Genomic DNA, 13518 nt, shown 5'->3' with positions numbered 1-13518 from the left:
AATGAATAAATGAAAAAACTGAAAAAAGGAAAAAACGGAAAAAATATTCATGCATTCATTAAATATGATCCAGTTTTGCTAAAATCAGTGAAATAGTTGTTGGTCAAGAGGTGTGACTTAGTGGTGTACTTAAACTGGAGCTTGTGTGTTATATGGCATAAAAACAGCAATACAGGGCGTAGAGTGGGACTGACATAATGTCAAAGTTACATAATGTCGCTTTAATCCATAAAAAAAAAAATATATATAAAAAAAATAAAAATGACAGCCAGCACTAACCGGACTACACCATACAGCACCACGGCAGGTACTTTCCAAAAATACATGGTAGGTGTTTCGGCCAAACATATCGTCTTTCATCATCTATCAGAGGTGAACTCCAACCATTAGAGACAGAGCACAATTAAGGCGTGCCCACGCCAGACGGGAAAACAATTTGCTTATCCTTGTTGTTAAATAGCTACAAGCATTTTGTTAGCATATCACCCTTTGACAGTATAATTAGAGGACAGTTTATTTTTTAAAAAATAGCTATTTCTCACTTGATTTATTACCTCAGTAAACCGTTTTTATGTTCTTAATCACAAGTTTCAGGTCTGATTCCACATGATGTGCAAAATGCAGATCCAGATATGAAACTGGGCAGCGTTGATCAAATATGAACCAACTACATTGCCTATTTCTTCCATCAGATGTTTTCATAAAAATATTTTTTATGTCATTTTTAGCTGTAATACAAGGAAGTCTGTGAGCAGGCAGGTTGACATTATTCCTGCTCGAAAAGTCAAAACAGTTGTCCACAAAAGAATGGTTGGTGTCATGATAGATTCATAATTTATCATAGGTTTCTGTTCTTGGTTGCATACTGTGGCACTAATCGCTTTCCCCTCTGGTGGGTGTGGTTTTCAGGGTATGACAGCTCTGTGTCTCTAGTACCACTGAACTATAACATAGCCAAACTCTCACTGAAGCCAGTCAGGAAGAAGAGAAAACCCATCATATCCATCAAGAAAAGCCTTCAGTGCTGTACTTTGCTCTCAATGAAGAAATGCTCTGATGAATGAATTAATTAACTGATGCTAGAAGCCTCAATAACATCTTTACCCGTTACTTCTCACACGAGCTATCACACAGACTCAGCGTTAAATCATCCTAGTAACTCGTACAGTAAGCACTGTGTTCGCACACAGATTCATGCATGAAGCCGAGCAAGATGGATTGTTGTGTGCTCTTGCAAGTCCAGCTAATAACCTCCTGTAAAACCTTTACAACTACACAAGATATGTATTTACCACACACACATAATCCATTGTCATCCCAAAATGTCAAACTATTCCTTTAAAGTAATAATAAAATTTACTGCAAAGTAGCTACAATACACGTGTTGCTTTTAAGTTCACGCCTCCCTTAGTTCTTCTCGCTGTGTGGGGGGGACTGGTCTCGCCGAAAAAGCAGGGTCACACCTTTCCTGAAGCGGCGGTCCCTGACACTGTAGATAATTACATTACAGCAACTGTTTCCTGTCAGGATCCAGAAGGCAAAAAAGGAAAAGTTACACCAGGTGTATCCCACCACATTCCCGAGCACAAACACTGCAATGGGAGTGAAGGATGCTGTGAAGGCGAATGTTAGTATGCCAATTGTCTTTGCAGCTTTGATGTCTGAAAAGGAAGGCCTGTGAGGGCACCCTCCCCCTCCTCCTACTGCCCCACCCTCAGTCAGACTACCCTCTGAGAGAAGTTTGCGTTTCCTGGTATACCGCCGGATGCTAGTGAACGACACAATGTTAACTGCTAACGTCCCACCGAGCAGTGTGAAGTCAAATGTTGGGAATAACAGCAAAATGTTTGCATCAGGTGGCAGCCGGCTTCCGAACAATAGTGGGATGTAGTTACACATACGACTGCACTCGTTGTACTCCAAAATAAAGTTGCTGCTGAAGATGAGAGGCGCAAGAGCCAGCAGGAAGCTGGCAGCCCACGAGAGGAAGATGAGGAGCAGAGTTCGTCTCCGGGTAACCAAGGTGTCCTTGTGGAGCGGCCTTAGGATGGCCACACTCCGCTCCAGTGTCATGAGGAAGATGGTGCTGATGGAGACGAAGGTGCATCCAGCAAACACCGGGCCAATCAGCATGCAGGGCTGCCAAGGGCTCACTAGTCCCCCGAGACGAGAGGAGGTGGCTGGTGAAGTAAAACTGCCCTGGTACCAAATGGGAGGAGTGCTGGCCACCATCAGAGAGATCTCGGTGTAGACAGAAAAAGGGACCACGAGGACACCAACCATCATGTCTGCTATGGCCAGAGACACTGTCAGAGAGAGACAATAAAGAGGAGTGGGCTGAGGCAACACATTTCAGGCTGTTCTCATCAGTACACCTTCAGCTCTCTTAGTTAGAATTTCAGTATGGACTGCAGTGTTCTGAATATATTGTGAAGAAGAGCTTTCAACACATTAAATAAAAGTCTGATAAATGAAATTATAATTATATCTAGTCAGTGCAATACGGGCACCTCATTTAACAAGGCACTGTCATAACTCAGCATGGCTTCTTATACCTTTGTAAGTAGATCTTAGATGCATGTAAACACTGATCTACCCCTGACAGGTTAGTGGTGAGATGCTGAACAACATTTACCTTTCAGGTATCCCTGTGGTGTTCGGGACTGCCTCGTTTGCACAAAGACAGTAAGGGTGACCACATTTCCAACCACGATGGCAAATGCCAGGCTGACCATGAACACCACTGCCAGGGTGCGATTGAGAAATCCACAGCAACAAAGGGTACAGAGTGGGGCCAGTGACTGGCCTGAACCGAGTCCTGCCTCGGTAGCTGTGGTCAGCAGCAGAACTGCTGTACTCCCGGGAACACTGACGTTGGGAGGCAGAGCAGTCATGGCCCAGGATGGACTGGTCTTATCCCTTTTGATGTGTAGGTGGTAGGGCTGCTTAGGAAACCATGTCCTGGAAACTATCCTGATGAAAGACAAAAAATACATGGATATAGAGAAAGTTCAGTCATCTGTCCAATTAATGATCCAGTCAGCAAAATTAAGTTATCTGTATGTCAACCACATTCAGTATTCTGGCAACTTTCTCTGACTTAAAAACAAATTAACACTCTCCCACCAACCATGCAGATAAAACATCAGTCGTCACACTCTCGTCACACAGTACAGACACAAAGTTTGCCAATTTCAAATCCCCCTGGACAAAACAACACCTTTAAAAATATCTCATTATAATTTCTTCCAAAATGATAAAGTGGAGAACGACAATGCAAGTTTTCACATTAAGGGTTGTACAAATCTTTCTAACTAATGGAGTTAAATCTAGATCTGAACATCCAGCATCAAAACGTTAGAGATTCTTCTTATCTTTTGTCGCAGGAAATCACATCCAATTTGTAATTCCTTATCTGCAAATGTCAGCTGCAAATGTCTGCATGAGGGGTATACATATTCATTCATTTTAATCTCCAAAACGTAAAGCATTAACTAGTCTTGGTGGATAGTTTTGAGCTTTAATTGTAGCTAGAAAATCATATCCCTTAAGCTAAGTCATTCATTTTGAGTGACTAAAGATTATTGCTTTGGACTGAATATCTGAGTCTAGCATACACCTCGCTGCTATTCAGTATGTTGCCAAATGCAAATTAAATGGCTGTCCATTGACATCACTTTTATTTATCGCATCCTGTAATGATGTGTCATATATCAAGCCAAGCACATAATCTAGTAATGTATGGCGCAGGTGCAGAGATAAGACTATGTAAAAGGTATGTTTTAAGTGGAGAAGGTAGTGTTTATGGTGCAGTCTACCCTGCAAGTGTTTCGGATAAAGGGCTGAATTTTCGTGTTCTACTTCAAAAACATTGCATAGTAGTAGTAGTCTTTTATCCAAGCTTTCCAGACAGAGTGTTTCTTTTAACTTGTGTGTTCTGGTTACATGCTGTTCTTGTGCCCTAACACTGTTGGAAGCACCTCAGTGCTGTCAGTACTCATGCAGAAACTCTAAGTTCAGTACCAAATGTCTTTCTCATCTGACAACTAAATACGCGGGTCCTTCAATCATTTATGCTGCTCAGTGGGCCGGAGAGCAGAAAAGTACACACATCCAAGACAAACAAAGGGTAACAGGAATGGACATATTCAGACCAGAACAAAACCAAACCATATCCAACGTCCTCACTCCGGCTTCGGGTGCAAAAACTCATTATCAGCAGCGAAATGGTCGCAGAATAATGAGATATTTGTGGGTGTGCATTCTGTGACCAGAATATTGTTCGTGATGTAAAGAATAGTCAGAGGTATCGCATATGAAAGGACCGCACAGGAAGTAAAACTTGTTGCTTGATTAGTGTGAATTTAAATATCAGTCTTCCTTCAACAAATTAAATTCAAAAGATGGTACTGGTAGAAACACATGGGAATTATCCCTGCAGAAAGTCAACTCAAATTCTGTGCTAAAGAAACATATGTAAATATACTAAGACGTAACTTGTCAAACCTTTTTATCATATTCATATGCAGTGCTAAGTAGCCAGTAGAGGAAATCAAACTGATACCTGAAATTGTGGCTGTGAAAAGAACTCGCATCCTCTTAGAGGTTTTCATGTTTTATTGTTAAAACGATGAATCACATTGACTCAATGTGGATTTGTGATCAACAGAAAAAGACTAATGTCTTACTGTCAAAGTTAAAACATATTTCAACAAATTGATCTAAAGTAAGTTAGTCACAAAAGCTGTCTGGTTATAAAAGTGACGGCTTTTTGTCATTCAAATATGTGTGCCTTTTATTTTCCTTCTGGCTTTATTCAGGCATGAAAGCACATTTTGTGAGGAGCAGCAGAAGGACAGAAAAAGAACATCAGGATTGTAAAACCTTATTTGAAGTCTTAATGACCATCATAAGCACGGAGGACACCCGCGCCCACTTCAAGTTCTCCATCCAACATCAGTTTTAGTCAACGGTAGAGAATGAATTTTCTTTCCGACAGCGCACACAAGCTTCGTCTGATAAGAAATTAAGATAATATTGGCGTTTAATTCTGGTTCACATGCCGTATGGAAGCGGACATGAATGAACATTAAAAATCTAGTGAAATAGTTCAAACTGTCTTATTTACAGAGTTTCCTACTTCGTCAAACTGACTTTATTTTCTTTGTGAATAAGACATGATAATTGAGATAATAGATTAATTAAAGTCATTTTAGAAAGCTGAACATTTGTCTCCCTCTCTCTCTGCATGTTTAGCCTTGTGCTGGGGCAGCTTTACGTTAATCTGATGGCATTTAAATCAGACAGAGTTTGTGTGTTGAATGTGATACAGAAATGTTACTAGGTCTAGGTGTGTCTGACCAACATTTTTGCTGCACCCTCATGATGACAAGAAGGTGAAAAACGACTTCACAGTAATGACATGAGCTTGCAGACTAAGTCTTCCATGTTGATGTCTTAACTGTAGTTAATAATGCAGAAAGTTACACACTGAGGTTTTGCATCTAGTTTAAATTTAAATTTAGGTTGGAGGCTGAGAATGAGTTCAGCTGGTGCTTTATTTATTCATTTGTTATTTTTGTCAAATGTCCTAACATACACAAAGGTTAGTCCATCATTCTGCTGCTAACAAATACATTGTCCAAATATACAGAGGGGAGCCACGTTGTCTGTAAAGACTCATTCTTTTCCCCCCTCTTTTGGGGGGAGGGCTTTTTGAACTGTTATTGTACAGTAGCAGCTGAAGAGTGACAGAAAAGCGGGGAGAGAGAGAGAGAGAGAGAGAGGGGCAATGACATGCAAACTAACCGGCACACCATAAAAGACTTATTCTACACAACAAACACATAACGATTGTTAAAACACCGTTCAGTTATCATCGGTCAGTTATGTTTGCATGGTTGCGGTGTAGAAGCCGTGCTTCATTGAAGGCTCTCTGAATCCTCTGTTATCACTTGAACACTTTAAAAAGCCAAAACTTAAAGGTCCAGCGTGTAAGATTTAGGAGTACCTATTGGCAGGAACAGAATACTATATTTACTACTATGTTTCCATCAGTGTATACTCACCTGAAAATCAGGTCGTTTTTAGTAGTAGTCCGGAACAGACAAACCAAAACTAATATAGATATGGACTATGGCTTTTAATGTAAATTTGGTAGATTGGGAGTTTGTCTTTATTCGGCAGCAATCTGCAACCTCACCACTAGGTGGCACTAAATCCTACACACTTTAACATTTGATATACCTTTGTTCAAAACTACAATAAAAATGCATCAAAATAAAACACATCATCTTTTTCCGACCTGAGTCTAAAATCACAGACCCTCCTTGTGCGACACACCTGTAACAACAAAGCTAGTCCTACACTTAGGTAGATCATCATGGCTACCTACAGTGCCACACAAAACTACTGAAATGGTTCCATTGACTGTTCTTACTTTTAGGCTATTATACAATGAATAATTAGGCGGGGGTGGCTCTAATACTATTGCTGCCCCAGGTTTTGCAGAAGTAAGACTGTGAGAAAATCATCTGCCTTTGTGTTTCTCATTGCATCTTGGTATTCACTTCATAGCTGTGGCGGAAATACTCAGCTGCAGTAAAAATAATAAAATGTAATCACTCAAAGTGATCAAGGCCAAGACAAATGTGTTGAGTGCTAACACTATGAATACCTCAGATAATTATGATAGGTGGGAAAAAAAGGCAAGCTATTTTGACGTCAATCATAGTTTGTCCTTTGGCTCTACTTCAGCTTTTTATATAATCTGTGAAGCATTCAACTACACAGACATTTAAATTAACTTTAACTGAATCATGAATCGAAGTCTAAATTATACAAATCTGACACCAGTGTCCTGCTTTAGGGAATTATTTGACATATGTCAAAACAGAGCGCTTCCTTTACTTTTATCTTGTCTGATGGCACTGCTGGTAAAACAAAAGAATATATATTTTTGAGAGGACAGAGGATAAACCTCATTAAGGGGCTTTTTATCTTTACCTTGAGTGAAGATGACAGGCGGAAGTATTCCCTGCGGCAAGACTTCAGGTGTAACAAGCCAAGCAGCTGACAGCAATGACAGCACACACACAAACACATTTTTACGGTAAGGCAATCCCAACATCTCTGCAATCATTACAAATTGAGATTTCTACTAGTTTTTCGGGCAAAGGGAAATGGAATACTACGCTATTACAAATAGCAAAGATGTTTGTCTGTGTTCGCCTTGGCAAGTGATGTGACCGTGTTGTGGAATTAGCTTGCTAGTTACCTGTTGAGCTCTTTTTAAGCCTTTATTTCTTTACATGTTGGCGTCAAACTGTTACCATTGAAAATATGGCGGACTAGCCATGAGCAGTTCCTGTTTGCAGTGTACCCAGGGATGTACACACACTTCTCACTGAGTTACTTTAATACTGGAGAAAACTTCAAAACTTGATAATTCTCAGGCAAGTTCTGGAGTTATGGGAAGAGACTTTTGTATGACTTCTATGTGGAATTATGTTCACAATGAGCATTGGAGAAAATGACATCCTTAGAAAGTGTAAGTCTATCAAAAAAAAAAAGCTTAATAAAAGCTATTACATATTATAATATATTTATATTAAAATATTATAATTATACTGATAAAAGCTTGGAATAATATACATCTGTGGTATTTTATTCTTATTCTTGCCCACACTCTTGATCACTTGAACCTGTGAGGGCAAAGGTTTGACAATAGTATAACAGGCAATCAAGCTGCAGTTGATTAGCTCATGGCTGTTGAGGAAGCACAAATAGCTACTTGAATTGAGACAGCAATACTTTACACATGAGATTCACAACAGAAGAAGAAGAAGAAGAAGAAATACGATGCACACAAGAGTTACATAATTGGATTCTCATTGGCTTAGGACATAAGCTCCTTTAATTGAAGCAGGGTGCATTAAGTCAAATAATGCAGACCTGCTTTACTGTGGGGATTTAGTGACTAATTGCAGCAATTATGAAAAAAGGAGAGCGATGATATCTTTTAAAGAGCTTTAAGGGGAGTGAGTCTAGAACACATGTTACGCTACTGCCATGCTTACATCACGTAACTACAGCGTTGTGGTCATGTAGTTGTCATCACAGCCCTATATTCACAGTTCCTAGTGGATGCATCCTAATGATTTCGGTGATGCTCTGACTTGTGATTATAATTTTTGTTTTTTATTGAAAGATTAAAAATATCTCAGTAACATTTGGATGAGTTGCTATGACATTTTTATACAGACATTCATGATCTCCAGATCAATTGTAAAAAGTTTTATCTAGTGCTACCAGAGTTTTCTTTGTCCAATGCTTAAATTTATGATGACATTTTCCGTCACACTTAGTTGTATTTAGTGCTAATACATAAGCATTTGCACTGCTGCGTCTAAGTACAGCCTCATGGAGCAAGACGCTCATTACCGTCATCGCTACAAATGGTCGATCTCATGCTATTCCATTGCAATGCATTGTCACAGGCACTACTTTCTCACCCTACTCTAGCTCTGATTAGTCGACCAGTCATAAACAAAGCCTCTCATTAGTCGACAGACTCAAACCAAGCCATCATGGGATTGACAGTGGACAGCTAACAACATGCTAACAACAATAATAACAGGGAAAATAGAGAAATAATCACAGATGACATTTTGTGTTGGATTTATTATTGTGGCTTTATTTCAATCTCCAAAAAGACACTGCAGTTTAAAGCTAGATTATAAAGCTCGCACAGAGCTAACGTTGAACACAACAGTAACGTTTAGCCTTTCCTGCTCAGCTTTCAGACCCTTACTTTGAGACTAACTCCCTTTACTTTACTGGTGAGAAGGGTTATTGCCGGTAAACATGAATATATTTAAAATGTTGTCCTCTGACCTGATGGTGGTGCTAGAGAAAAGGGTTATCACTGTCATTTATCCTCTAGGGAATGTGAGCATGAAGGGTTGTTTGTCTCTGTGTGTCAACCCTGTGATGGACTGGTGACTTGTCCAGTGTGTACCCTGCCTCTTGCAAAATGCCAGCTGGGATCAGCTCCAGCCCACTGTGACCCTGATAAGGATAAGTGGTTATTGAAAATGGACAGATGGATGGATTTATCTTCTAGGGACCTTGAATATGTGTAGCAGATTTCATAGCAATATATCCAGTAATTGTCAAAATAGTTCACACAACCTTGTGGTGGTACTAGAAGACATCAGTACTATGGATATCAGTACAAACTTCCATCATAACACATCCACTAGATGTGGAGATATTTCAGACTGTCTAATTTTGCTCTAACAAGCGTTCCTTAACCATATTTCATCTCATGTGCATGTTCTTGAACGTTGCGTCTTTACAGTTCTCTGGAGACCATTCTGCTGGAAATGGCTGTGTCTAGGTTGCTATTCATGCATGCAAAGAATTTCCTTTGACAGGACTGTGTCCCTGAGTGACAGGTTGGGCATATGTAGGAAGACCGTGGGGGCTTGGTCGGGCCTCTCAGGCCAGGTCGTCCGATGTACAGACGGGTCATGTGCAGTAATAATGGACAAGGCTGGCTCAAAGCTGCCTGAGGCCCACTGCCACAGCACATGAGCAGAAAGACAAATTTCCCTTCACATCTTGGGCTGTCATTCTGTCTGTTTGTTTCCCTGTGTTTGTCAGATAGGTGCACAAGCAACACATTCATACACACACACGCAAACACAGACACAAACACAGTAGCAGTGATACTTGCTTGTCATTGTTGTTTCCTCTTTCCTTCTATTAATGTCTCACTTATAACTGTGGCAATACTTTTATTTCCTCTGGCAGCATTTAGTAATAGGTTTCTCAGTTGCTTGTAATTTCACCAAGTTTTTAAATTACCCACCACATATTGAGTAATATTATATATTAGAATGGGCGGCACGGTGATGCAGTGGTTAGCACTGTCGCCTCATGTTCAAACCTCGGCTGGGGCCTTTCTGTGTGGAGATTACATGTTCTCCCCGTGACAGGCATGCAAAGGGATGCACTTTAATATTAATTGCTGTGAATGTGAGTGTGAATAGTTGTTTGTCCCTATTGGGGACTTGTCCAGGGTGTACCCCACCTCTCGCCCTAATTCAGCTGGGATAGACACCAGCCGCACCGCAACCCTAATGACGATAAGCGGTTACAGATTATGGATGGATATATATTAAAATGTCATATTAATATGTGTACTTACGTAGAGGTACCCAGAAAGTGTTTTATTGCTACCCTGTAGACACAAAATAATAATCTAAAGTCCCCAGATTACTGTTGAATTGACTGCTGAAACTTAATGTGTGTGAATGTGTGTGTCAATCATGTCAGTGAGTCCCGGTCTAAATTAGACACAGCTAACAGACATCACACCCATCTCACTTCACTCACTTGACAGCTGCTGCATGTCTGAACGGTCAAATATCCCTGAAAGGCACCTGAAAGTTTCACGCAATGGGCCTCAGTCACTGACATGTGTGGACAAAAAGTTACTTTACACACAAAATAAGTGCAGTTGGAACTGGCCTATTTTGTTCATACCACCACGCACATGTTGGTTACTCAAAATCTTTCTAAATGTGACTGGTGCATGACCACTGTTTGTAATTAGCATACTGCCACGCCCCCATTTCACTACATAAGGAAATCTTTTTGCATACAGGTGAATCATGGAGAAAGTGTGAACCAATCAATCAAACTTTATTTGTATTGCACCTTTAAGATAAATCAAATGCAATACAAATCCTTTCACATGCAACTCACAAGATGTAGATTGTTTGAATGAGACAACAAAAATAATAAATAAAACTGTAAATGTATGTGAATAATAAAAACAATATTATTAACAGCAATTAATTGTCAAAAACGTATTAGAAAACATGAAACAAAAGCCAGACTGAACAGGTGGGTATACATTGAAAAATATTAATATTTTTTTTAAATATTATTTTCTAAGTCTTTTGCAATAAAGGCGTGTGTTTGAATTTTCTAAGGCTAGCCGGGCCTCCATCGTTTGTGTGTGTGCACGGTCTGAAACTGCTCTAAATGCGCTTGCAGAATATAAATAAAGTCATTCAGAAGAACATGTTTGCATGCATGATTCAATCACAGATTTGAGTGTACGCAATGTTTGTAAATGAGGCCCAATGCTTTTCATTGATTTCTTGAAAACAAGAATTTTGAATTTTGTCCATCAGAGGCTGAAAAAATCTTAGAGAGCTTCTCATGAAAAGGAAACTGTGTGTTACTGTAATAGTTATATCAACAGAGGACTAAAACTAAATAATTATGCAGATATTATTAAAAAACATTTTTACATTCAGAGAAAACACCTTATTGCGTTGTCCTTTTTGGTGTATCAAAATGCACAAACATTAATAACTGCAGCAATTATACTGAAAAGTGCATTTCAGATTCAACAGGACGGAACTGTGAATTGTGTCTGCATTCATGCAGGTATGAGCCAGTCGATACACGGCTGCATCAAGAGACAACAAATAAAAAAGGGGGGTTCCAATTATCATTTCAAATGATTGAAATTAATTTTGAAATGTATCTTTCTCTGACTCTGGAGAAAGCAGTACACTTAAGTATTTTGATGACCGACACTGCTGTACTAAAATGGTAAAAAGGATCAACTTAAAGCAACAATACAGAAACCTTTTACTCTGAAGATGTATATTACTTGTCATTTTTTAAATGTCACACATTGTAAATTACAAATGAATATAATCTCCAGGAGCACTAACAGTTAAGCAAACAAATATTCAAGAGCCTGACTGCCCTGATAAACATCTATTCTTAATGCTCAAACTGAAGTGTGGTCATATAATACAATACACACAAAAAAAATCATCTTACCAGCATTTCCACTGTTAGACACCATGGAGCAATTGTGCACTCAGAGGTTGATAAATGGAAAACAATCCAGTATTAAAGCGTTTACTCAGTGGAGGTAAAATCCAGTTAAAATCCTCCAGTGAAGAAGAAGAAACTCTAGTCCTCTCATCATTCATTCTTCTGAGAGGCAAACATTAAGCACAAAGCCTCGCACATACTCCAGCTCACAGTCCCTGTGATTCAGCCTCCTCCCCTCTCCCTCCTCCGCCTCTCTCTCGCTCTGTAGAGCGCTCAACCTCCCCACTTCACTGCCTCCCCTTCCCCTCTCCTCCCCTCACCCTCTGCGTGGCTTTCAGTCCTTGTCACATACACACACACCCTAGAGCATCAAGGTAAAGTCCGCCGCAGCATTTTCTTTCCACAGCCTCTCATCTTCTCCCCCTTGTCACTTAACACTAATCTCTCGTGCTCGGGCTCTATTTTTACAATGTGGAATATAATTAGTGTATAGTCACCTGAAAATAAGAATGATTATGTTTACGTGGCTTAGAATTTGATGCTGGGTCCTCTACCACAGAGTCCACCATGTTTCTACAGTAGCCCAGAACAGACAAACTAAACACTTTCTACACACTTCTCCTTTAAAGCATGTTTAAGCATCTCTTTCTTTTCTTTCGCTGTACACCTTCACTCTATGTGATTTTCACCTCCAGACTGCTGACTCTTGTTCTGACTCCTGTGCTTTGGGATGTTGTAAAAAAGACACAATGTGCGAGAAAGACAGAGATGGAAACAAAGTCGAAGACAGAGAGAGGCTACTATATGTGCCAGATGGTTTGTTACACAAAAGCATCTGTGAGGCCATTGTTGGAAACTGTTTGGAACATGGTACACTGAAAAAATACAGGCTAGGTGATTGATAGACAGGTGACAGATAATTATTCAAATGTGAGTAGAGCCTGACTGCCCTGATAAACATCCATTTTAATGCTCAAACTGAAGTGTGGTCATATAATACAATACACACACAAAACCTCTACCACCAAATCCAATCCAATTATCTGTCTATCACTGTCTATCATGGTTGAACTTTCAGATCAACGAGCCATATAACATGGTCAAACTCTTACTGAAGCTAGTGAGGATATAAGTATAAGATCTTTTCCAAATCCTTCTTCTCTCTTCTTTGTTCTCCTTTAAAATAATAATATAACTGATGTTAGCAGGCTCTATGCAAACACGCCCTGTAGCTCATACTGTAGCTGTCAGTTGTTCCTTATAGGACACCGATTGATCTGTAACCACTGTGCTCAGAGACAAGTGAATAGCTTGAACCTGTGTGCATGACTTTGATGGTGTCTGGCACACCGGTCACATCCCATCCTCTTTGTTTCTCCTTAGGGAGCAGAGAATACAGCAGCGAAGTGAGACCACTTACCTTACACATGAAACACTGGGGAACACGTTGCAAGACACATCACTGATTTGCCCTTGCCTTGATGCTCCATCTGTATACAAAGGATTTAGTTTTTGAACAGCAAAGACATTGAAGTTATAGATCACATTTTGATATATACTGTACATGCTGAAGAAATGTTGATGATGCGGACAGCTATGCTGAGCAGCATTATGTAACTTAATCCTCAAGGGCTTTGTTAACCTGCCAAA

The 13518-nt window shown here is 39.8% G+C and overlaps 1 protein-coding gene across 1 annotated transcript; it reads right to left on the bottom strand.

The window, feature by feature from the left end:
* On the bottom strand, nucleotides 1-12089 carry LOC109136980 (beta-2 adrenergic receptor). The gene is made up of 3 exons (XM_019253895.2): nucleotides 11872-12089; nucleotides 2636-2973; nucleotides 1-2306 (listed from the first exon to the last, which is right to left on the bottom strand). Exons 2-3 carry the CDS (start codon nucleotides 2892-2894, stop codon nucleotides 1408-1410), a joined length of 1158 nt encoding a protein of 385 aa, XP_019109440.1. The 5' UTR covers nucleotides 2895-2973; nucleotides 11872-12089; the 3' UTR covers nucleotides 1-1407.
* Nucleotides 12090-13518: the final 1429 nt, after the last annotated feature.

The sequence above is a fragment of the Larimichthys crocea genome, chromosome VIII (genome assembly GCF_000972845.2).
Source record: "Larimichthys crocea isolate SSNF chromosome VIII, L_crocea_2.0, whole genome shotgun sequence".
Taxonomy (NCBI): domain Eukaryota; kingdom Metazoa; phylum Chordata; class Actinopteri; family Sciaenidae; genus Larimichthys; species Larimichthys crocea.
This window is presented reverse-complemented; position numbering and strand designations above follow the sequence as displayed.